We start from the raw sequence: 27,179 nt of genomic DNA, 5'->3' as shown, positions 1-27,179 counted from the left end.
GAGCGCATCGCATCGCTCGTCTCCCGTAGATTTCTGTCCACTTCTGCGTCAGCTCGAACTGTCTTTCTCCGTCTTCATTTTGCCCCGTACACTGAGGGAACTATATTATGATAGATCCATGCGCTTAGGCACGCGGAAACGTGGGGACGAGCCTGACGCGGCTGCAGGTGAGCGATAGGTGCGTTTTATGATTGATACGTGGCAGGACAAATGATTTATCCACGCCACGAGGAAATATGATAAAAAAAAAATGCTGAAAAAAATCGTCCATACCACCTTTAATGTTCAATAGTAAGTACCTGAAAAACTATGTCTCCTTTAATCCCATGCTTTGGAACATTCTAGGCAATGTAATGTCCGTGCTGCAGGTTCCATTACCATCCATCAGAAAAGTTGTACACATGCAATGCACCTTCAAGTTATTTGAACAAAAAACTTACACAAACAGAAAAAACAAGGAACAGAAAGTTAACAACAGAAGAAGTGCAGTTATCGCAAGAATGGTGCAGTGTCTGGCCTTCGTCTCGTACTGTCCTGACCCATCTGCGCCGGTCACTGTCAAACATACGAGTTTTCATATATCATCTGTAAAGGTGATGCTCTCCATTTTATAAAGGGCCCAGTCCATGACAGTTCTCTGTGTCACTCATTTCTTTGTGATGGCTTTTCTTCTGGCTGCCAAAAGTACAATTCAAACGCATCATCTATTGCTCCAGTAGATACGGTTTTAAAGACAAATGGGGTGTTAATGTTAATAGTAGTTTGCAGTCTGAACAGCCGGACATGCCCAAAACACATGATAATGATGCGCCTAACCTGAGTAGTTTTCTGACTAGTTTTTTTGAGCAGTTTGCACTTTATTATTAATTTGTTTGTTTTGTTTCTAAAGACAGGGGTGGGGGAAAAAAATCAACTAATTTGTCTTTCTAAACTAAACAAAATAATATATATATACAGTATGTAATGTTCCTATTCATCATCTGTTATAACATAGTTACCTGTTGTTGATTTTTTAAATTCATTTTGAGTGCTGTCTTTAAGTCTGTGCTTTTTCTAATTTAGCGAAGGTACAGTTATTTTTAGTTGTGGGAGAAAAAAACTAATTGGCAATTAAAATAAGCTGCTAACGGGCATCTGATGATACAATGTTGCAATTCACTTCAGCTAAAGCAGTGAGCGTAACATTGTTTCAATTCGCCAATAGCTTCCAAAAATACACACATTACAAGAAGATGCCATTATGTTTTGTACCAGTGTAGATTGATCTGTTCATGAAAAAGAAAACCCCTGTCCTTCTTTGACAAATCTATATATTTTCTTTTAAATATATCAGTGTTATTGTTTGCTGCGTAATAACAGATGTGTTTAATGAAGGGTTTCAAATTACAGTTAAGTGGACTATAAATAACTTCCTTGGAAGTTGGAAGTTGGTGAAGTGCAATTCCCTACAACAATGTCTTATACAAACCTATTTTTGACAATTAGAATTCAGTGATAATTTGTGTAATTTACAACTCCCTTGGGCATTTTAACACATTAATCTGAAGAATACTCCTGTTGAGTGCCACTTTAATTAGAACCACCACTGACACGACTGATGGGAAAAGCTGAAAAAGTAGATGTCTGGACCCCGTACTGTGACACGTACAAACAGAAATCCTCATTAAACTGCCCATCAAAGACATACACATATGTTTTTGACCCGGATCGCTCCTCATCTCCTGCTGTGAGGGACGCAGTCGGCACACATCCAAACATAACATGGCATCAACCTCTCCCCGTTGTTTTTATGAAACACAAATTCACATGCAGATGGTCGTCTGACAGAGTTTTTGACAACAGAATCTTGTTGATGTTGCAATCAAGTGCTCTGGGTTAATTATTTACATGTTACAAGCGGCTAAGGCAAAGTTTGAATATGTGTGGTGTTGTATGCTGATATCTTTGGCATTTAATAGGAGAAAATAGGCATTGAACAGTATTGTATTGTAACATAGTAGAAAAAGCTTCAGTTGTAGTCATCTGGACTCAGTTTGAAAAAATAGACGTTTCGACTCTCATCCAAGAGTCATTGTCAATAAAAGAATTTAGATCGAGAACTCCGATATTAATACTGTTCTGTGGTAAGACCCGCCCATTGGGAGGAGCCTTCCTGAAGTAGAAAGAGTTGTTTGTTTCAACAGAAACTCCCCCTTGTATCTACCGAGCCTATTCAGAATTTTAATGGGCTATTAGAATCCTCTTTGTCTTTGTGAGACCCTGGCTCAACCACCCTGAGTACCTGATTAGCATCTACATGTCCTGGTCCTGGTCCTCTACCTTTCCAGGGGTTCAGTAACCCATTATAAATAACAGGAAGATTAAACCTTAGCCCTCCATTTCTGTTTAAAGAAGGTCTTTCTTTTTTAACAAAAATAGCTTCCTTGACTCCTCTTTCAAACCATCTTTTCTCCCTGCTTAAAACCTTCACCTCACCGTCTTCAAACGAGTGATTAGAGGCTTCAAGATGGAGATGCACGGCACTCTGAGGTCCTGAACTAGTATTTCTTCTGTGCTGATAAAGCCTCTTGTGTAGAGGCTGTTTAGTCTCACCTATGTAACGTTCTTTACAGCTTTATTCACTGCATTGGATCGAATAAACTACATTGCTCTGTTTTTGAGTCGGCAACTTGTCCTTAGGGTGAACCAGTTTTTGTCTTAAAGTGTTTCCTGGTTTAAAATAAACAGGGACTTCGTGTTGTCTAAAAATTCTCTGCAGTTTTTCCGACAGTCCAGACACATAAGGGATAGAAACACCCTTCCTTCTCTGTTCACTTTCCCTTTTGTCCTGCTTCTTGGTTCTCTTCACTCTGTTGAGAGCCCAAGCGGGGTAACCACAGGCTGAGAGGGCATTTCGGACATGTTTTTCCTCTTTCTTCTTGCCCTCTGAGCTGGTGGGCACACCTTGAGCTCTGTGTTGTAAGGTTCTGATCACACCCAGCTTGTGCTGTAGTGGGTGGTTGGAACCAAAGAGCAGATACTGGTCCGTGTGTGTAGGTTTCCTATATACTTCTATTTGGAGTTTCCCGTCCTCTCCTCTGATCGTGGAACAATCAAGAAAGGCCAAGCGATTCTCCTTAGCGTCTTCTCTTGTAAACCTGATATGTGGGTCCACAGCATTGATGTGATTAGAGAAGGTTTCCAGCTCTTGTTTCTTAATTGTTACAAAAGTATCATCGACATAGCGGAGCCACAGTTTTGGGGCGGAGCCTGAGAAAGAGGCCAGTGCCTTCTTCTCAAAGTGCTCCATGTACAGGTTGGCCACTATGGGAGAGACGGGCGAGCCCATAGCACAGCCATGAATCTGTCTGTAAAATTGTCCCCGGAATTGAAAGTAAGTGGTGTTCAGACAGATGTCCAACAGTTTACATATGTGTTCAGGTGTCAGTTTGGTCCTTTCCTGTAGGGTGGTGTCTTCCTGCAGTCTGATCCTCACCGCTGCTACTGCATCAGAGGTCGGGATGCAGGTGAACAGGGACACAACCTCATATGAAACCATGAGGTCATCTGGGTCCAGTTGGAGATGTTTCACTTTATCCACAAAGTTGTGCGTGTTTTCCACATGATGTTCCGAATTCCCCACAAGTGGAGCCAATATAGTTGTTAAATGCTTGGCCACATTGTAAGTGATGGAATCTGTGCTGCACACTATGGGTCTGAGTGGAACCTCCTTTTTGTGTATTTTTGGAAGGCCATAAATGCAAGGCATGGCTTCCCCAGGATACAGTCTGTAATACAGAGGCCGGTCTATCGCTTCCTCTTTTTCCAGCCTTTGTAAACAGTCTATCACTTTCTTTTTTTCAAACTGAGTCCAGATGACTACAACTGAAGCTTTTTCTACTATGGAACACGCCTGGACGAATGAGGGATTACACCGACATTGTATTGTAACCAATATTATACCGTAAATCAACTGGATTTTTGTTTGAGAAAGAGGTGATGAAAAAAAAAAAAAACTAACCAAAGGAGCTTAAATCATTCCAATGACAAACTAAACTGAACTGAACTGACGTGAGTTGCTCAAAGAAATAATGAATAATTAAATGAATGCAACAGATCAGCAGTAAAGCAAAGCATTTAAAATATAAATCAAAGCCTGGATTGAGAAAGCCTAGTTTCAGTGTCCTCTACACAGGTTACAGATAATGAATATATAATGCTGCATTTATAGTGTCATTTATTTGACTATTTATACATATTTCAAGGTTGCAGTTTTTTGTTTTCTGAAGTTGAACATTTTATTTTACTTGAATTTGTTTTCACCTTTGGATCATCCTTTTTATTTCAAGTCATATTTTTCAAATTCAAACTTTTGGTCTGGAAGAAATCAATTCATTTTTCCCATTTCAAAATCAAATTTTTTCCCAGTTTCACATTTTCATTTTCACAGACCACGGCCCTCCACATGTTTTACAGTATATTCACACCAATGACTCAATCTAGTCATAACATCTGGGAAATCAATTATGTAAATGTACAACACGGGACATTGTTACAAGTTATAAATACATGTTTGCGAGTTAACCCTGTTACCACCCACCTATTTTCGCCCTGTGCACAATGGTTGGACATACCCAAATGGCATTGCTTATTAAAAGAGGATCTTATGTTCCACATGCAAGTGTGATGCATCATTAGAAAGCTTAGGCCTTCTAGTTTCTGCAGATGTGCACATGAACACTGTCAGGGCTTCAGAACTTACACTACAGAGGCCCAAACATAAACAAAACATCCTTTTTTAGTCTCGCCTGAATATTGTCAATTTGTAATGGTCCTGAGCATGACATACTTCATTGTGTGCATATGCTGTTCACTGTACATGATGTTTATCTTGTTGACAACAACTGTGTAAAGTTTCAGATCTCTAGGAACAGGCATTTTGGTGCTGTTGACCTTTTTGTATCAAAAAGTATATTCGGAACAAGTGATCCAAATATGTGCCAACTGTGCCAAACTGTTTTATTACAATTTTAGCACCTCTATGATCATAAAACATACATTTTGATGTTTTGTAGGCCACTAATAGCAATTATAACCGCTAAAAAAAAAATATGTGAAAATGTGTAAATATGAGTTTACCCATGAATTTCCCATATAGAGGTTAAAAAAAAAATACATATATAATATTTTTATTTTATTTTTGTATTGGTATAATAATACATATATCTCACAAAATGCACGTCCAAAAGGCTAATAAAATCAGAAAACGTTATGCGCAAAATCCTGCCGAGAAATCTGGCTCTTTACAGCCTTCCCGGAGCCTTACGCACGTGAACAGGGAGAATTCTGTGTAAATAAACCCTTTGTCCCGCCTATCAGGAAAAAGGTCTCCTGACTGGCTAGAATAATATGTCACTCAAAGTCTCCTGCGTGCCTGCTAGCAGAAGCTAAGGGCTAAAAACAAAGATGGACGCGCGCTTCGGAAGCGCCGAATTTTTTTCCTCCGGAGGCTGTAGCAAACAAACCCGGTGACAGAAAAATTCGTGGATGGTCTCATTCTGTAGGAAACAGTCTAAGGAAGAGATCGATGTCAAACACTATCGTATAAGTCAAACAGGTCATTTGTTATGGACGGAGAAATGCGGCGGACAAGCGCATTCTCGTCCGGTGAGAAACGAAGAAAAGTTTGTTTACTTGACAATATCTCGAAATCGGATAACTTCAGGAAAAATACAAGTAGATATTGTTTTTCAATGATTCCTTACGGACAGACTGAGTACAAGGATGTACAGAATTAAAGCCGTTTCGTCCGTCATAAACAGCAAACAGGTAGGACATACGTTTGTAAAAGTTGAGACTTTCTCACAAACTATTGGCAATTGCTTCTTGGGGCAAATTATTCAATGTAAATCAATGACATATTCGTTTTGTTGAGAAAATAAGCTTTAAAATGATGTATGGCTTGCTGGTATTGACCACGGAAATAAAAGTGATGATGTAAGAGAATATTTGAGATATAGAAAATGTTCGCCGGCGGACAGGTGGGTGGTAACAGGTTAATTTTTGCTTTTGTTGTCAAGCTCCATTCGATTTGATTGATTCGATTTGTTTGAATTTCCAAGGCAAATGACACCGTGTGTGCAGGGATTGTAACGCTCTAAACCGCATATCTCATTGTGTGTGATCCTGAACTATCAACATTATTACATTTTAAAATATTCATACTGTAATTGCCCATCTGAACAGGAGCTAACTTACACAGGCAGACAGACACTGACACGACTGGCACTTTAAAATGAGCGAGTCCTCCTTTTGGAGTGAAATATGGGCTGTGCTGTGTCTGGGAGCATGACTCACCTTTGTTAATGCTCGCGTCTCTTGAGGAGCTTTATCAGGGAAATTACTCGGGTGAAAATAACACAAGATTGAAGGGCTGCTACTGTGACTATCTGATGAAAAGTCTGACTCATAAGTGATCTGTAGTTTGTTGGTGAAAGGTGGGGCCGGGCCTGACTTGAAAGAATAATCTAAGTGTCTGTGCGCTAATGGCCCCGATATGTTTTAATGGACAGCGCGGACATGTCGCGGCTTGAAGTTATGTCTCAGCAGCGCTCGGATTACTAAGTGTTGTGCGACATTGTCAGTAGAATTATTTGTAATTTCACATTCACAAAACTTGCAGGAAGATGAATGTAGAAGATAATTGTGGTTTAGTTGGATTTCCCAGCTAAATTGGATTAAACATGGATTTAATATTAGATTCATGATAAAACGATGGTGTAATGTTTATAATACTTGTGCAATGAGAAAGATAATTGTCACATCAAAACAACTGAGGAACATCCTTGCTTATCTGATGTACATATGCATCTCAACTTAAGCAACAGCAGCTATTGTTTTAGCCTTATTTGAATGGCTTCCCTTTTCAGTGTACCAGCAATGGGAGAACCGATTTTTTTTTTACTTACTTTTCATTAGTAAAAAAGTACTTTGCAAACATAAAAACGTAAAAAAAATACTTTTCAAAACATAAAAAAATACTCAAAAAATTAAATAATCTTAAAAATGGTTGAAGGTTGTTTCAGATCTTGTTATGAGAACAATACATGTTCTGAGGTCTGCCTTCTGCTTGTCTCCATGGAGATGTTTCTGCTTTGCCTTCTTATTATGCATTAGCTCCTTAGAGACAAGCAGGTAGTTACAGGTCAGATCTGCGGAGAGACGACCCACACCTTGTTTGCAGTAAAATATATAAATATATGAAATAATAAATGCAAGTTGAATACTGGGGAACATTCCAGGCAACGCAATAACATCTCCATGGAGACAGAAATGTTACAGTGTACATTTACTTGCTTTGTGAGTGTTGCATCAGCCCTGGGACTACGGCTAAACTGAATAGGAAACAACAAAACAAAAATAACAACACAACAGGTTTTAGAATCCTGTGTTTGATGGCACTGACGCAAAATGTTATCACAAAACTAACATTTCAAACTCAAAAAGGCTCAATATTCTATAACAATTTTGATACCACTATAAAAAACAAACACAAAAAAACAACTTATTTTTACATAACAGATAACACATAACAGATAACACATAAAAGATAACACATAACAGATAACACATAACATAAGACACATAACACAAACTAATATTAGTCTTCTTAAAGCTGGGATACCCGCCTTTTTGTTATTGTTAATTGGTAAATTGCGTGTTTTCCCCCAAAGAAATGAGCACAGTCTGTGTTTAGTCTTAAAGTATTTCATGTCTTTTCATGCCGGAAATAAGAGCAGAAAAAGAGTATTCCACCCCAGTTAAAAAAAATCTCTTTTAAAGCTGTGTGCGTAAATGCAAATATTAATGTTGATAATTCAGAACTGAGTTACATAGATTTAAAAAAAACTACTTCCAATTTTGCTGGGAAAAACCAGGCAGTTTTAATAGCATCATGTGCTCTTATACTAGATATAGGTCCAAAACATTCTTTAAAGGACCAACTTTTTCTTTCCTGTTTGTTTTTTCTTCTGAATTGATACTTGTTTTGATGTTAGTTTTACTATTGAAACAAATATCTTTGTATCAATACTTTTGACTTCGTGCTTAGTTAATTAGGTCGACTTCAACCTGGCCTTTTCTCAACATAGAGGTACGGCTCTCTTAGTATCAAATATTCAGTGTTGGTATTTCTTGCTTGTATTGAATAGTCAGTATATGTTCCGTTCTCCTATACTCTGACGCTCCTTCAGCACACTACACATTCTGCACATTGGTGGGTAACAGCCCCCCGGGGCAGTGGTGCTGCTCCTCTGGTGGATTTCTCGCTCTCATTACCATACAATGTGATGGCATCTCACAATGTTTCCTATACATCCTTGACATTTATGTGGGGTTGTGTTGTGGGGGGCCCTGAGGGGTCTTGTTTATTTATTTGTTTATTATTATTGTGCAGTAGATGAGCTGCTGCTTGAATCCATCTGGAAGAACACTCAAGAGGGCTGAAAACATGTCATCCAATCACAGCGTGATTGTGCAAATAGATACGGCACTTCACATATTGTCAAAACCGATGTCATGGGTCAAACATTTGAGCCAATGGCGACGCTCATTGGCGCGTGTCACCAATTTAGCCTTTAACGACTACATCCGGGATCTGTCAGTCCACCAAACCTGCGCAGTAGTGCTCTTTTCCCACGCAAGAGTACCACATGACCGCTCTGACCAATCAGAGCGAGAGCTGCCAGAGCGGAGCAGATTGATTAAAAACCATAGATTAAAAAGCTGGCTTTAAGAAAACTGAAGGGTTGCCATGTCAAAACAGGCGAAAATCAACACAAAATCCGTCCTTTATTAAAGCTGTATGCGGCCAGCAGTCTGTTTTTACATCGCGCTCTGTGGGAAGAATGTTTTCTGGACTGTGGAGTTTTTTTTTTGCTGCTGTTCCAAAGGACTGGTCAGCTAAAGCATAAGCCACCTCAGCCTCTCCTTCTTCACCACAGCCAGTGACTCTAATCCAATCCAGTTTCCAACAGCTTCCAAAGTACAGCACAATACAAGTATATCATACAAAATAAATATGAAGTATGGCTCTACTTACCTGCACTAGTCCTACCACGCAATAAATCTAGTAAAATCAACTAAGAACAGCTGTAGCAAAAAATATCCCTGACTAGTCAATACTAAAATAATACATTTGTTGCAGCCCTAAAATTCCATGCTGTCCATTATTTAACAAAACATGGATTGGTAAACTGAAAATATGCAAAAGTTCTACTAAATCCAAAGTAAGAAACTGAATATATGATCAGTTCCACTCTTTATGATGTTTGAGCTCCACCATTAAGTGTAATGTAAACGTCCTCGTTACAGTTGCACCGCCTCCATTGCCAGCTCCATTCACTTTATTGGCAAAGTCAGGTGGTCTGGAACTCATTCAACCCATCGTCTAATCTAACACAATAAATCGTATAAAAAGTCCATATAAGCGGGTAGGAACTTATTTTATAAATGATATAAACCATTTTGCTGTTATTGCTACTCTTTGTGCTATACTGCAAATACTATAAAGAAAATAGGAAAAACTATGATTTGATGATAATGAGGTAAAGGATGGTTTAGAAATGGCTCTATATGTTCAAAGAAAATCACTTTTGCCTAAAATAGAATATATCTGCATTTGTGAATAAATCAATTATTAATGGTGTCAGTAAAACAAACACTATTTGATTTAAACATATTTACGGCATATCTGGGGACACACACATGAATACACATAAACAATAATTCAGATTTACACACTGGCCAACTAATACTCTTGTATTTTTCAAAGGAAACATGCTTTTTCAGGTAGTATTGCTATAGTATATATAGATCATTTGTAATAAACTGCAATGTTGATCTAAAACTGCTTGGTAATAGAAACAGGTCCATTAAAGTCCATTAAAGTCCTATTAAAAACTGCCAATCAGATAGTGACAAGAAGATTGTCATTAACAAGTATTTATTTTTCAGAAGAGTCGGCATTTTTCAAATAATTGCAACTAAGCACAGGGATGGGGGCGGGGATAGGGTTGCTCAATGAGGAAACACTGATGTAAAAAAGTTTAAGCCTTATGAAAGTTGATTTAAGCCAATGCTCCACAATCCACGTCAACCAAAGCAAAAGATGAACATTTCACCTTCTCTGTTGCTTCTCTGATCTCGGCTCGTTACGTGTCGCTGCTCAGAATACACACTACTCCCACAGAATCGTAGTGTCTCACCTGTGTCACCAGTGTTGACCTTTACAGCAACCCCACGCCCTTGCACTCTGGGGATTTAATTGCAAAACATGGCATAGACTCCACTGTGTCTTTAAGGAATTTGCCCTGGATTCCTAGAAGCAGCAGCCCTATTACCCAGGTCAGGCCGAGGTGCGACATGGGTGGGACCGCTCTGATTGCTAATTATAGACCCACTATAAATTATTTACCGGTCAAAGACGGAACATTGTGATGCTGCGGTACACTCGCCCTTGAGCTGTTTCTCTAAAATGTGGCCCCGAAAGAATTTCAATCAAGTGATAAATGTACAAAACACATCGCTGCAATTACTGTAGCTAACGACACAAGGTTTTGAGGAGCTAAATGTTGCATCGTGTCTGGGGTGGAGATTTGCATTTTGTTTCCTATGTATCGCAATCTGGTGAAGGTTATGGGTTAGGATTAAAGTTCATTTGGTTATAACTAGGGATTTTGGACAGGTTTCCCACTGACGAAGAGCTGAATATTCAGGGCTTGCCAATGTTATGAATCCTGTTACCTTTGAATAAAACTACAGTCCAAATAGAACAATCCATCCGAAATTTGCGTCTGCTTTCACATTTTCAAAGTAACACAGCAGTGGTTCTCTGGGCTTTGTACTGGGAGTCCTCCAAAAATTGTGATGTCACTACTTGAATGCTACAAAGTTGGTTAATATCGACACAAATCAGCAGTGGTGCATTATGGTACAAGCTGAGGCGGAGTCTTGGTGTGCAGAGTACAAACGGTCAAGGTTGTGTATGCAGAGCGTTAAAACCCCTATAGCAATCCGGCTAATTGTCCACAAAGGCCTGATTAAAATGACTCCCGATTCAAACTGAAGCTGTTTCTGAATCCTTTGGGAGAACAAACAAATGGTTGGGCTCTTTGTAAAACTGACACACACCACTATTGGCCTCTGATTGGTCTGATTGACTCAAATTGTACTTGGTAAAGAACTACTAACTAGGAAATGCACATATTTACCATACACCGTGCAAGTCATGAATCCCACATCAAACAACAGACTAGATTATTCAACTAAATACTTAGCGTAACAGTTTATTTAAGAGTGTTTTGTTCATGTTCTCAGTTCTTCTGTCTGCGTTGTGTCCAGTTAAAACCGTCGTCATTCGCTGTTGCTTTTTCCGACATTTGCACTGCATTGTTGTCTATATTGACCAGTTAACAGCGTTGGACAGTTTTCAAGGTGCATTGTGGGGAATTTTGAGTGAACAGGGGATCCAGGTGAACTTATCCCAGTGTCCGTGTGTCTTATCTGCTAGTGACAGTGACGCGTGGAAGGAAACCGTGGCGCTCTTCTGCTCTGTTCTGCTCTCGTCCATGACACATTGTGAGCCCAGTTCATTCTTCTCACCTCTGCCTCCGCTGACCTTCATTAAAATGCCACAGCCTGTAGCAATTAATGCCACCCCCTGCACCTGAAATAAAACCGGGCAGATTAACCTGATGTCCGCACGAGCCAGAGGTGTTGTTTTAAGCCACAGCGCGACACTTGTAGCAGAAGTGCCCGGGCAGTCAGGGGTGCTAATGAGGGGCTGCTGCGCTACTGCCACCATGAATAATGGATGGCACAGGCGAGCTCGCACGGGGCTTTCTACATTGTCAAGTGTCTCGCTACAAGGAGTTGCAGGGAAAAATGGAAGGGAACTGTTGTCATCGAGCCAATAATCAGTGAGATTGTTGTACAGGGAAAATATCTGTCTTGGTTCACATAGACCCAAAGCGAGATTTTCTTGATTACGCAGGTCAAATGATTGCATTTGAGGATGAATGTAGAGGAAATGGAGTTCTTTTCTGTTTACCCTTAATGGCTGTGGGCTTGTTCTATAGATAGCATGTTCTGACTACATATTTATACAAATATTAAAAGCAAATCTATGCTTGCTTGTTTTGGACTCCTGGTACAGCTGACATTTGGGGGGAAAATCTTCTTGCATGTGTTAAATTATCCTTTAGATTAAAGTACATTTTATTTTTATTTTCACATGTCAAATAAAAAATGTCTCTATCCAACTATAATCCAAATAATATGACTGAAAATGGATTCTGGACAGTTTAAGCGGTTGTAAAGTCTGCCTGATGTCCCACACCTTGGCAACACATACCAACAGATTGAAGGATATATAACATGAAACTATCAAATTGTACTATTATCTTCTGGGTTTATTGGTCTCCATATGAAAGATGCATTTGGAACAGGGGAAGCAGCTCTAAACATCACCCACATACAAGAATCACACAATGTCAAACAGCAGACAACACCGTGGTAACAGGGAAACAAACAAAAAGAGCTTGAACACACAAATCATCCTCTTTTGTTTGTACTGCAGTTTCACCAAAACGGGCACAAAAAAGACTGATATTAATTCAACATAACCTTGAATATCAGCAGTTTAGTTATCGTTCGATCAGGAAATGCTTTAAAGAACATGGAATATAATGTGTTGCTTGTCATTTATTATGGCTTTTGTCACATTTTATCATACAGTCTACGCCTAAATTGTTTTAAAAATAACAATAAACAAACAAGTGATGGAGTATATTTGTACAAGATGATACGATGGGACAATTATGAGATGTGAGCAGTGTCAGGGTCGACTCAGCCTCTCGCGGTTCTCACGCTGTGAATGTGGGCCGACTGTCAGACCAGAGTAAAGTGAAACCCACCGCTGAGTCACGCTTTAGGAGAAACTCTGCTGCATGCATTTTGGGTAAATATAGTTCTCCAGGAGTATCATGGTGCTCTAACTTCTTCTTTTTCTTCTTCTTTTTTTTTATATATATATATATTTTGAACCCAAAGGAAACCAGAGAGTGAAAAGGAAAATCAAACAGAAAAAAGAGCAGCTCAAAGAAAAGATGCTTTGCTTTCTAATGAGCTAATGTAAGAAACAAAAATAGTGTCTTTCGTATGTTGTTCCTACTTACTGTATCTACCAGCCAATCAGAACCATCAGCAGAAACATCAGCCTCCTCAGACACTCCTATTCCACCTCTGACCAAACAACTACAACTACAGTCCATAGATTCCTGAAGATTGAGAAGTAACAAACATGTATCTCACAGTCAGACATGCAAATTCTGACTTTTATCATCAAAATGTATATTATCCCCAAGTAAAAATTTTAACAATAGAAAGAGAAATATAGTAAATATAATACATCTCAATTATACATATTAAATTCAAGCAATATTTACAAAAAGTTAAAATGAGTTCATATAAATAATATAAATGTATTATCAATATAACTATGACTAATGATACTTTCAGAGAATATAATAGATTTAACTGGTACCAACCTGACAGAACATACCGAGATAAGCATTAGTTGTAGTCTTACTTAATATAATGCTTATCTCGGTAAAATGACTAGTAACCCATACTTCTTTTTCCTGACATGTTGATAATAGTCAAATTATTTCTATTGAATGAGATTGGAAACATTTACAAACATTTGATTATCTTTTATTGTTGATTAGTGAAATGATTCTGATTAATTGGTGCAGCCCTGGTATATTTCATACATGTTTTGAATTTATTTAGTAGCGTATTTTTGCCATTGTTGCTTATGAGGAAATGTGATTTTTACATTCTATAAAAACATGGCAAATACAGAAGGTGCATTTCCGTATTCAGTTTTTTTAAGCATGTAACCATCCGCACACTTTTTGGTCCCGCTAATGTAAAGTCAAGCTATTCATAGTAACAGCAACAGATGAAACACAATTGTGACATAAAAACATGTCGGCGCTGCTCTCATCCCGCGCCCGGGGCTGCTATAAATACTTCCCTCGCCCGTGTGTGGTCGCGCTATCACACTTCCCACTCAGATTTGTTCAAACATTTAAAGAGTGTCTCAACAGATGTGCGCTCGAACCTGCTCGGGTCATGGTGCTGTAAACTGGACTCAATATCCAACACTGTTTGAGTGTAGGTGCAAGTTAAAATCTCCCTTTTATTGAAGCAGGTGGCAAAAATACAAGTATTTCAAGGATGTTGGATTGTGGATAAACAGTCTGAAAAGAGGATAAAGTCAGTCAAGGTGAGAACTACAAATACACATACTTTTTGAGATTGTAAAAAGGACTTAAGACCAAACAACAAATGTAAGACGAATGGTTTACAGTATTTTCCGCACTATAAGGCGCACTTAAAAGCCTAAAATGACGTAAAAAGTGCACCTTATAATCCAGTGCGCCTTATATGTTGATTAATCCTGGTTGTGCTTACTGACTTATCCGACTGATTTTGTGTGGTACACGTTTTGTTTCGCTTAATGAGCCTTATAGTCCGGTGAGGCTTATATAGGAACAATTATCAAAAATAGATCATTCATTGACAGTGCGCTTTATAATCCAGTGCGCCTTATAGAGTGGAAAATACGGTATACAGAACAAATGTGATTCTACAACAAGGAACTGTAAAGTCAGTGGGTTATTTACTTTGTCTGTGTGTCATACTTAACAACAAAACTGAACTTGATCTACAAAGTCCTACCATAAGTTGAGGTTTTTGATTTTTATCGTTACTTAATTGTGGGGCTAAACGATATTGGAAGATGATTTCGATTTGCGATTTGACTGATTGTGATTACGATTTCCCGTTTCAAACAGGTCCAGGAGCTTTAACGTCTGAGAGAAGAACTGCTAAACTAGTTCAAGAATCCAATGCATTTCAGAACATGTTTTTGTAGAGGACAAACTGAACTTCAGGGTGAGCCGGTTTCAAACAGAATGAGACAGGATCATTTATTGTTTCCAAAAGGATTCGTGTTGGCTAAATAAGTGGAGTTTTGCTTATTGTGACTGTTCAAATGGCAGTTTCATTTTGATTGCGACATATCTTGCAGCTTTAAGTGACTGCTCAATTGGTTTTTAATGTTGTAATGCAAAATACCAATGTTTACTAAATGACTAGGCAAAAGTGGATCAATGCTACTTCATTTTCTAGTCGATATCTTTGTTGTTTGTGCAGAAGGTGCAAGTCTGGCCACAAGGGGTCAGTAAAGACACTAACTTTGACTTTATACAGTATTTTGCATTGTTTAGCAAAAAGCCAAGCATGCGTGGCACATGTCAATGGTATTGTTAGTTTGTTTTGCTTTTTGCTGAGTTTATATTTTACAAAATGTGTCAAAAAGGAAGTATTGCAAAACATGTTTTATTTATTATATTTACTGGCAAAAAAATAATGTCTTGCCTTTTTTCTCTCTCTCTATGACAATATTTTGGCAATCTATATTAAAAAACAAAAAAAACAAAAAATTATGCTTGTACATGCCATTAATTGCGTGCATTTTGACGTGGAAACACATTTATTGTTAAGGTTTAAGTATTGCACAGTGAATGGACTGTAAAAGCAACAACAAAAAACAACAGATTTTAAGAAATGTCACTGTTTGCACTCGTTTGGAAGATTACACATCAAGTTTCTGCACCACTTTATTATAACTACACCATAAATTCCCTTAATGAAGCATGACTTAAAAGAATTAATTGAAAACTAACACATAGTTTATTATAATAGTAACTTTGAGGCTCCATTTCCTGAAAGTCAGACTAGGTAAAAGCGCCGATGACGGCCTGTGCGTCTCTGCTGGGCTGTGGCGCGGCACTGGGCTGTGTAATCTGTTTGTCCTCTTATAATGACTCTATTATCTGCCGTCGTCGTGGGAACAGACGTATTGGCCCCCGAGCGCACAGGTGCTGGGGGCCGCTGCGTGTGTGCACAGGTGATGTTTGTGTGCATGCAGAACATCACACATGTGACACAAAGGGCCATCGCTAATGTTCAGGCCCGGCAGAGCAGAGCGGGCATGGAGTCTTTTCTTTTGTTTCAATTTGAGTTGGAGGTTATAAAAAGGTCTAACATCTCTAGTGTTGTTTTTCAAGATTGTCTAAAATATTGTTATATAAAAAATAAAATAGTTTACAGTCTATACAGGCTAAGTAACACATTTATTAATGAGTTAGAATATGAATTAAGTAGTTACTAAATCTGAAGCTATTTATTCTTTATGAATTAAGTCTTTGTATATGCTTTATTAAGGCTTTTAAAGGTATAATTAGGTGTTATTATTTTTACATTATGTAAAACATTTATCCATAAATGATTAACAAACGAGAAATGCGTGGAAATAAAGGAAACGTATCGGCTAAAAAATAAACTAAAGGTAATTGTAACTACCTCAAACATTTGCTGACTTTAGATTTTTGAAAATGTGTCAAAATGAAATATGGCCATAAACATGTATGATATCTAAAAAATGTCTTAATCTGCCTCTTTTTTTCTGTTTCTCTCTCTGTTTGTGATCTGTGACTTTCTGTTCTGTTTAATATATAAAAAAGAAAAGAAAGAAAGCCTCAGCAATAGTGGTGCGTGTGAAAATACTCCAGAGGTCCCTCTACAGGCCTCACTGGCAGATGACAACCGGCTGAGTCACTCGGGGGAACTTGAGAATCCCTCTGTAAAATCAGTGCTTCTGGCATCTAGTGTAGCAAATCAAAACACAAATCAAACAAAGATGATAAAATCTTAAACTGGTTGAATTATGACCAACATTTTAGGCCAAAAAGCACCGACCAGAGATTTAAGATTTGGAGACATCAGATTGTAAAAGAAAGTCAAATGAAAGGCTTTGATATGTTGAAAGAATCCTTTGGCGTGGAGAAACAAGACTTTTATAGGTACTTACAAATAGCAGCAATAATTGTTACAACTCTTTGACTGAAATCTTTATTAAGCCTTATAAATCAGAACTTTCAAGGGGAATAAGTATTATCTAAAGTATATAAATGCATGCCAATGAACTAAGTACATTAAAATGAAATGGGGAAAAGAGGGTGATTTTGTTTTGATGGACGAGAAGTAGGAACATGTGTGTAGTTCACAATTAAGGACCATAACATCTCATGTTTGAAGGGAATTCTGTTTCTGTTTCTTTAATAAAACCATGTTGAAGTGCTCATTACTCACAGGAAGAGGCTGAATGTTGGAGAAACTGTTGTTGCTTGGAGGCATATCGTTCTCCTGTGTTCTGGGACTGTCCTGTTCATAAAAACATTGGACAGAAACAAGACATTGCAGACAGTTTTTGACACGAACATCACATTCGATTTCAGAACTATGTATGTGGGCCTCAAACCCCTGCCATGGACAACCAAAAGGATTAGGGCAGCTGGGAAAAAGGCCATCACCAAAACAATTTTGACGCAAACTTCACAGACGACTGGACCGACATCATAACTGATATTGGGACAATGGGGAAAAAAAATCACTTATAGACTTAACTTAGAAATGGACAAATTCAATAGAAACTGGATGGAATAGGACACCTATCTTTGACTTCATGTCCCATAGCAAAATGTTTTGAGATCTATTTCCTTTTTTTTTTTTTTCTCTCCTGACTTTTTATTTCCTCCACAATTTGCTTTTTATATTTATATATATCGACTATTGAATTGAATATTTATAGGTGTTAATCTATTCCTTCCTCATTCTTATCTAATCTAATGACATTTGCCATCGCTACACAGCTGTCGCTGTTTTTCATTATGCGACTTAGTTTGTTAATCTTTCTAAATGGGAGACCAAGCTGAATACGTGATGCGTTTTTTTCTTCAACATTCATCATTCAGCATTTTTCGTTATTATTATTTTGTTGGGTTTTTTTGCGTGGAAGAATTCATTGGCTAATGTTTTTGTGGTATGAGTGTAATATCTCGTAATTACCACACGCTATTTGGCGTGATGATGGTATTTCTCCTAAGCACATGAGCATTAGTGTTATGGATGCTATGTGTGCTGAAAAGTGCTATGTCACAGACGGCTAATGAGGTTACAGGAGATGTTTATAGAAGCCTGTGCGCGGAAATGATGGCCCAGTCGCTTCTTGGAGCTGGAGGAATTCAATCAGGCCGTTAGCGTTAGCGTTAGCGTTAGCACACTACCATGACACAGTCACCTAGTCGTTTATTTTAACCTGCAATCTTTGTTCAAATGGATTTCCTAAGCTCATGATCTTTTTTGCTTATAGACTGTGAAAATGTATTAGATCAGCCAAATATATTTTTGGGGCATTAATGGTGGTGAAAAGTGGTAAAAAGACGCAGTTATTTTAAGTAGAATATGTGTGAAATAGAAAAAGAAGTTTCCAAGTTGTCAGTTTGATCCACACTCATATCAGATCATACTGTTGTTGTGCCCTTGAGCTAGATACGTTACCCAAAATGCTTGCTTAATCTGTTTCATTAATGTCCTTTATACCTAAACTATTGCATACAGTACATGTTAGTGATGTTTCGTGGAAATGTCATTATTGCGCTCCACGCAGATGGTAGAGTATATCATTTTAGTAATTTAATTGTGTTCTGTTTTGCAATATAACAACACTGTCGGCCTGATTGTTACACTGAATATTAATAAACTGAGAGCACCATTTCGTTCACTAAAATATTTTGTCATTGTTTTTGTCAACGTCATATTTTTGTAATATAATCAAATTGACGAAAACTATGACTAAAATTACCTAAATTTCCATCGACAAAGTAGATATCTTGTTGACTTAATCAAAAAATGTGTTTTTGTCAAATACTAAAATCTAAACATAAATTAATTAAAGGAAAGCGTTCAAACTAGATCCAAGTTCCACTTTTCAATCTCGAAGCCCCAACCCAGATCTGTAACAAACTCAACATCCTACACATCTTTACATGTTCCATGAAGCAGTTTATCATCGTTAACATGAAACATATGTTATACATCTATATTAATATATTTTCTATTTTTGGCAACTTGTTTATATGACTACATCTTGACAAAAGACTTAAGACTAAAACAAGCGTGTGTTTTATGTTTTGGCAACTAAATAATAATCAGTCACTTCTCGTCCACTGAAGTGTATTCTATCATTTGAGACGCAGATCTCGAGTTCTGATTGGGCACTAAATTGAAGTGCCACTTAACATTGATGCCAGATCTGATAAGATTACAATTTCCTCCAGGGCAACATCTGAAATATTCTGACATTTTTGGATTGTGGTTTTGTAATATGTTGTATATACTGCCCCATAGTAATAACACTGTAATAACACAATGTGTGTGTTGTATTATTAGGCCCGAGCGCCACAAGCTGGCGAGAGGCCTATTAATCTCGTAAGGCCGTGCGAAGCACGGCTGCGAAAGTGCGCATGTAGTGCGCACGAAATCGAGCGCGAAGCGCTCGCCCACTTCCAAACACTCACTAACGCACTCCTTCACTCACGCACGCCCCGTGCATACTAATTAGTAGTAGGAAAATGGAACATTACCGTTGTAAACGGGCGAAGCCCATGCAAAAGTGCGCACTAAACGAGCACTTTACATTGAGCACTCATTTGCGCTAAGTAGCTCACGAATACGTTTCCCATCTCTTGCATGTTCCGTGCATATAAGCATGCAATGCAAAAATTGAACATTATTACTGTATAGAGGGCCAAAAACACAAAGTGGGCGGAGCCCACTCAAAATTAACGAAAGTACCCGTCAGTGACCAGGGACCCACACCATGAGGTAGGAAAGCGCGAGCGCTTTCCGAAAATGTATAGTTTATGATATTTGAAAAATGGGAAACATTGTTTTCGCATCGGAATATTATTCTTTCTTCTTCTCGGGACCAACCCCCCTATTTTTCACCCAGTGAACATTGACGAAAAGTCACAAAAATGTTCACATCTCTAAAAATCGTGCCTCTCTACATTCTGGCTATTTCCCTTTTCTAAAATAAAAAAAATTGGCGCGTCAGCGCCCCCAAATGTACCAAAAATGCATTGAGAGATGGGAAATGACCCCAAAAAAATCTGATGGTAGAATCATGAAATTTGGCGCAGAGGTAGATGGTGACAAGAGAAGTAAAAAATATTATTACGGCAACGCCGTCCGCCCAACCAAATGTCGGCCATATTGCTTCAAAAATGGCTACACATGACTTCGGAGTTTTTCCAAACGTCGTACTTTTATGAACTCCTCCCAGGGCGTTGGCCCTGAAAAGCTGAAATTTGGTGAAAATGCTACTGAGGAGTGGGACATCAAAAGTTATCCAAATTACATTGATACCTCTCACGGTCTCTGTGCGGCAAAGCCGCAAACTGTAGCTAGAATTTCAGAAATCTCCCATATTTAAAATTTCTGCCGTTTGCGCAGATAAAGTCCGAATTGCGTCAAATTAGAATCAGTTGTTAAACTCTTTGCCCTAAACCTACTTGAAGTGAAATAAATTCATTTGGCGCCACAGCGCCCCCTACAGATTTTATATGGAGGTTAAATGTTTAGTTATGTTTAGCGTAATAAAAGGACAATTGGGGCGCGTAAGCGCCCCCTCCTCTTGCGGCGTGGTGGCGGTGTGGCGGCGGCATGGCGAGGGCCGATCATTGCCGCTTGCGGCTATATTTTTGTTTTCTTGTTCATCCTTGTTGAATTTGATAAACCGTCTTTCAGTTATATAAAAGCAGTGTATTATTAATTTGAATTTGAGAATGCAATCAATATATGGACTTTAAAGATTCAATGTGTAATTTTCTGCTTTCCCAAGAATGCTCTTATTAATTCATAAGGAGTTTCTTAGCCCAAGGGCTTTATTTGACAGGATTGGAGTGCAAAATGGGGATGAGATAGAAGGAAGGACATGCAGCAAATTGTCAGAGTACTCATGAATTTTCAACAATATTTCATTAAACTTATCTATCTCCATGGAGACAAGCAGGCGACACAACTAGGCCAAGTTAGATCAGAACTGTGGCGACCCCATCTCAAAGTAATGGCTGATTAATGCATATGTTTTGTACATAAACAGGGCTCTCTCAGGTACCACAGGTCTGGAAGACCTCCTCTGTGGTACCTGTGCCCAAGACACCGTGCGCCAAAGACCTCAACAGCTTCAGGCCAGTGGCTCTCACGTCCCACCTGATGAAGACACTGGAGCGGCTGGTCCTGGACCACCTCCACGACACCGTGAGCTCAGCCATGGACCCGTTGCAGTTTGCATACCGGCCTGGCAACGGAGTGGAGGACGCCGTCATCTCCCTCTCACCTGGAAAAGCCTGGCAGCTCTGTGAGGATTCTATTTTTTTATCTCTCCAGCGTCTTCAACACCATCCAGCCACTGCTCCTGAGGGACAAGCTGGAGACGGCTGGTGTGGTATGACCTGGCAGAGTGGATCCTGGACTACGTCACAGACTGACCCCAGTTTGTGAGAGCCCGGAACTGTGTGTCTGACACTCGGACCTGCAGTGTGGGGGCGCCCCAGGGCACCGTCCTCGTGCCCTTTCTCTTCACCATTTACACTGCAGACTTCAGACATGACACAGACAGCTGTGTCCTGCAGAAGTTCTCTGACGACTCTGCCATCATCGGACTCATCACGGACAGCGACAGGACTTTGTGGAATGATGTCAGTGGGACCACCTCCTCATCAACAACGTGGGGAAGACCAAGGAGATGGCTGGTGGACTTCCGCAGACGACACTCTACTGCCCCCTCACCAGTGAACATCCAGGGAAGGGACATTGAGAGAGTGGACTCATACAAGTACCTGGGTGTTCATCTGAACCACAAACTGGACTGGACTCATAACACAGACGCACTGTACAGGAAGAGCCAGAGTCGGCTCTACCTCCTGAGGAGACTCAGGTCTTTTGGAGTGACAGGGCCACTCCTGAAGACCTTCTACGACTCTGTGGTGGCATCAGCTCCTGTACGGTGTGGCCTGCTGGAGCAGCAGCATCACAGAGAGGGAGAGGAAGAAGCTGGACAAAGTCATCAAGAAGTCCAGCTCCGTCCTGGACTCAGTGCAGGAGAAGGGGGACAGAAGGGTCCTGGCTAAACTCACATCTATGCTGGACCATGAGTCTCACTCTCTGCAGGACACTCTGTCCGCTCTGGAGAGCAGCTTCAGTGAGAGACTGATCCACCCTCGCTGTGTGAAGGAAAGGTTTTGCAGGTCTTTCTTTCCTGCGATTGTCAGACTTTACAGTGAACACTGTTAGCCCTGAACATGAGGCAGTACTCTTATACTCATGTGCAATACTCTTATACTCATGTGCAATACTCTCATACTCATGTGCAATATTCTTATACTCATGTGCAATACTCTTATACTCATGTGCAATACTCTTATACTCATGTGCAATACTCTTATACTCATGTGCAATACTCTTCTACTCATGTGCAATACTCTCATACTCATGTGCAATACTCTTATACTCATGTGCAATACTCTTCTACTCATGTGCAATACTCTCATACTCATGTGCAATACTCTTATACTCATGTGCAATACTCTCATACTCATGTGCAATACTCTTATACTCATGTGCAATACTCTTATACTCATGTGCAATACTGTGGCATAATGTCAATCATTCATGGTGTAATATTTCTGTCCATATAACCGCTGTAAATAAGAGTATTATTTTTATTAAGATTATACGAATTTTTTCTAAGTGATCTGTTTTCATTATTATATTTCTGTGCCTAATCTATGTTGCATCACTGCAATTTCCCCATTGTAGGACACATAAAGGTTATCTTATCTTATGACTGCATTCTGGCAAATATCCACCAGAGGGAAATCAAAGTCACTTTGCGAATTTACCAAAACGGACAAAAAATTACAACTAGAAAAATTTGAGATGGAGACACCCACATCAGTTGTTAGATCACATCACAACGAGGTGAGAGAAGTTTATTTGTTTTGCAGCTTATCAACTGCAAAACACTTTGTAATTTGTTGAGCTTCCACTCTTGCTCCGTGGTCACTACTGTCCCCAGTGGTCAGCTCATGTGCATATCTGTCACATTCATGAGATGTGAACATACAAATCGCAAAAACTAACAGACTAAATGACGGACAAAACAACGCAGAGGAAGGGCAGAAGCCTCTATGCGTATCCAACATAGAGCATCAATGAGGCTCAAGAACATGGGTTTTCGAGGTATTTTTGAGCAATAAAAACACAACATATGTAATTGAATAAAGGCAATATATGTTTTATACCATACAGTGAAACATTCCAGGAAAAGCGAACTCATCTCCATGGAGACAAGCAGGTGATGGACCCCCTTATATGGTGCATCTTTAACGTTTCTGTCATAATTCATGAAACACACATAAAACATCAACATGTTCCAGCATTTTATAAACAGACATTTGCAACAAAAGTCCAAACAAAAAATATTGGCAAAAGGCTTCTTATGCCAACTTTATGTTAGTGCTTTATGTCTTGGCATTTCAATTTCCACTGCAGTCTTTTAGCATTTGGTTTCCCTGCTGTAACTCTGTGATTATATGCAACAGCACACAATATCATCTGCATTGAATCTAGCAAATCCATTTTGCAGGCAATATGAATCCTATGTTTGCCCACAGGTTGCTTTTTGGAAGGCGCTGCCGTGTGTGACTCAGCTTCTGCTCTAAAGATAATGTTTAATTAAGCTAAAAGCATCACTGGCTATTCCGATGGTCTCTTCCGCGTCTCCGGAAACTTCCCTCTAATTGGACATACCTCCCCCTTCAAGTCTTCAAGCCCAAATAGGATTAATAAGCACACCAGTTTTGGAAATCAATAGATCTTTTGGCAGCACGTATAGATTTGGGCTTGGTAAACAGAAGATAAAGTGAAATATTTGGATACTTCATTGACTTGTTGCAACAATAATATGTAGCATTTTGTGTCTTAATTCTGTCTCCATGATTTAAACGGCGGATACCAAGCCAATCGGTTCACATTTGGCTTATCCAATTTAACTGCCCATACATACAGTGTTTGACCTTAAATTGGAACAATAGTCACTTATTCAAACACCAGGAGAGTCATGTTAAGTCCGGGTCATGTTACCTTTAAGAATGTCTTACATATGAGTCTTACTTACTTACTTACTAAATGTATATAGTTTCTTCCAGCGACGCCTCATTTGGAACCAGAGATGGGTTTGGAGTCTAACCCTAACCCTTGTTTTCCCTTCCAGGACTAGGACTTTGACTTATTGAGGACTCAGACTTTGACTTGTTACAGCACTCAAGTCTTTATACCGCCAACCTTTGATTCTCTTTTATAAACACCTATTTAAATGCTGGTTTTCAGTTCAAAGTTAGTGTTAAGCTGTTAGAACAACATCATGAGGACTACGAGTAAAACAACAAGAAAGCGAATTCAGTGTGACTCAGTGTGATTTAGTTTTTGATGATAATGACTCAGCTTGGACGTAGACTTGAACAATGAGGACTCAGGCTTTCACATGGTGACCTGTGGACTTGACTCGGACCACACTTGCGATGTGGACTTGGCCTTTGACTCGAACAATGAGTGTGACTAAGACTTGAAAAATCCTGACTTAACTCCAACCATGCTTGGAACTCTTAGCTCCTTCCAGCTGACTGACGCTTGCTTCTTTCTGCTCTCTTGCAGGCTACGGGCATGCAGCACCAGGGACCGACGCGGGCAAGGCCTTCTGCATGTTTTATGCCGTCCTGGGAATCCCTTTGACTCTCGTAATGTTCCAGAGTTTGGGCGAGAGGATGAACACTTTTGTCAAGTACCTCCTGAAGCGCATCAAGAAGTGCTGCGGGATGAGCATCATCGACGTTTCGATGGAGAACATGGTCACGGTTGGATTTTTCTCCTGCGTCGGAACACTTTGCATAGGGGCAGCCGCTTTTTCTCATTACGAGGATTGGAGCTTTTTTCAGTCGTACTATTATTGCTTCATAACGTTGACAACAATAGGCTTTGGAGACTTTGTGGCCCTGCAGAAGAACAGGGCCCTCCAGAAAAAGCCTTTATACGTTGCGTTTAGCTTCATGTACATCCTCGTAGGCTTGACTGTCATTGGGGCGTTTCTCAATTTGGTAGTCTTACGATTTCTTACAATGAACAGTGAGGATGAAAGGAGGGATGCGGAGGAGCGGGCGTCTTTAGCAGGGAATCGGAACAGCATGATTATCCATATTCAAGACGAGACTTTGCCGCGAGGACGTCGGAGGAGAGAGCCGTACAGAGGGGATTTCCAGTCCGTGTGTTCTTGTATGCACTATCACTCACATGACTTGGGCAGTTCCGGGGGCGGACTCGGAAACCTGGGGTGTTCCTTCTCGCATCAGAACTCCTTCAGCTCGCAGCTCAACCCCAGCCCCTACTTTCACTCGGTTTCCTACAGGATTGAGCAGATTTCCCCGAGCACCTTGAAAAACAGTTTCTTCCCCTCGCCAGTCAGCTCGGTGTCCCCGGGCCTTCACAGCTTTACAGACAATCACCAGCTTATGAGGAGGAGGAAGTCCATATAAGGCCACCGTTCCCAGGAATATGTTATGGAAGCCCAGGAAGGTCATTGTAATGCAATTTTGAAATGCCTTTGTAGTGTCATGGACAACTTTTGGTATAAAGTTCTTCTCTAAATGAATTCTCTAAATTAAAACATATGATAGAAACACAGTGACTAATGTTGTGAAGTCTTCTATTGATCAATTTGGTAATACATTTTGAACTTATGTGATCTAAAATAAATAAGTTGTGCGTTTGCAAGACTTTGCAACTTGGCAGTTAGCATTATTGAATAACAGCTAACCTTGATAAATCCAAGCGCTTCCCTCCTCTATTCCCAAATAACCCTCATACCTTAAATAACTTGTGTATTTTCTGCGCCATACTTAAACTCCAAACTGTTAGAACGCCATAGCTGTAGCATGTTGTTCTTGTGACATTACAGTCTTACAATGACCTTCCATGGCTGTCATACCCTATGGGTTTTAATTTCTCCACAATGCTGCCAAACTTAATTTCAGCACTTTTTCCCTCTTGGTTGTATGTATTCAAGTTTTCTGGGGAACAGAAGAGGACTATGCGTGCGTGGACACAAGATGCAAAGCATGAAGCATGGATGTCTATTTTTACAAGACGTTGCTCTATTCAAAGACTACTGAAACTAAAAGACCTTCCTTATTACAAATTTGCAGTACAGAATTGATATTATTATATTTCTTGGTTATATACCAAATGATGCACACTTGGAAAATGCTATTTTTCAAAGTGATTTGCTTGTTTCACCTTAACTTGAAGACATGTATTGTTCTACAGTATATCATTGCCTCACAGCAGATAGAGAATTTAAAATGACTTCTGAGCATCAGGTATTGGTTTCTAAGCAATCATATTGTACAATGTTTTAGCCACACATGAAGCCAAAATGTTTATATTAGCATGTGCATTTTGTCATTTTGTGTGTCCTGGGTTTGTGGCATTCTTCAGTCTGTTTCCAAAAGGCCGTGTGAGAGAAATGAAAGGATTGCGCTGCTGTTATTGATATTTTCCTCATCTACAGAGGTTAAAGATTGTATCTAGAAACAAAAGCTTTAATTTTCACCAAGATAATTCTCATAAGGAGACTTCAAAATGATTTACTGAACAATACCTCAAACAGACATCTACATGCTAATTCAGGGATGCTGTACTGGCTGGTCTGGTACTCCCCAACACACATTAGAGATGAACAGCTTTGGACCCAATTATGTTTAGTTTATTATACACAACTATTAGTTATGTGTTATGTGGGAAACTTGTACCACAAATGGATCGTTTGTCTAAACCACAATGCAAACTACATTTCTGCTGTTCTGAACTATTGTCACAGCTTGAAATTAAGTAAATCTCAGTTTTCCATTTTGATATTAAAATTACATTGTTATTCAGTTCTTGGACAGTGTTCAAATGACCAAATTAAAGTTATGACATGGAGAATTACAAATAGATAGGTAAAATGGGAGGAAATACCTAAAACTGCCGACTAAAATATTACAATTTCATCAAAGTCGCAATGAAATATAGAAGTGCATAAACCCCTCATGGCTCGCTCCAAACGTCTT

The 27,179-nt window shown here is 39.3% G+C and overlaps 1 protein-coding gene across 1 annotated transcript in view; it reads left to right on the top strand.

The window, feature by feature from the left end:
- The window catches only part of kcnk9 (potassium channel, subfamily K, member 9), a 70,758-nt gene extending 44,028 nt beyond the window's left edge, over window positions 1–26,730 (top strand). The window contains exon 2 of the mRNA XM_072447755.1: window positions 24,730–26,730. Coding sequence (XP_072303856.1) covers window positions 24,730–25,604 — 875 coding nt within the window. The 3' untranslated portion in view covers window positions 25,605–26,730. The remainder of the gene's footprint in view (window positions 1–24,729) is intronic.
- The last annotated feature ends 449 nt before the right edge of the window (window positions 26,731–27,179 follow it).

This window comes from Eucyclogobius newberryi, unplaced genomic scaffold (assembly GCF_026437365.1).
Source record: "Eucyclogobius newberryi isolate DKJ021-1_F unplaced genomic scaffold, fEucNew1.0.hap1 SCAF_16, whole genome shotgun sequence".
NCBI lineage: Eukaryota > Metazoa > Chordata > Actinopteri > Gobiiformes > Gobiidae > Eucyclogobius > Eucyclogobius newberryi.
Note: the sequence above shows the minus strand (reverse complement) of the source record. Positions and strands in the feature narration are given on the sequence as shown.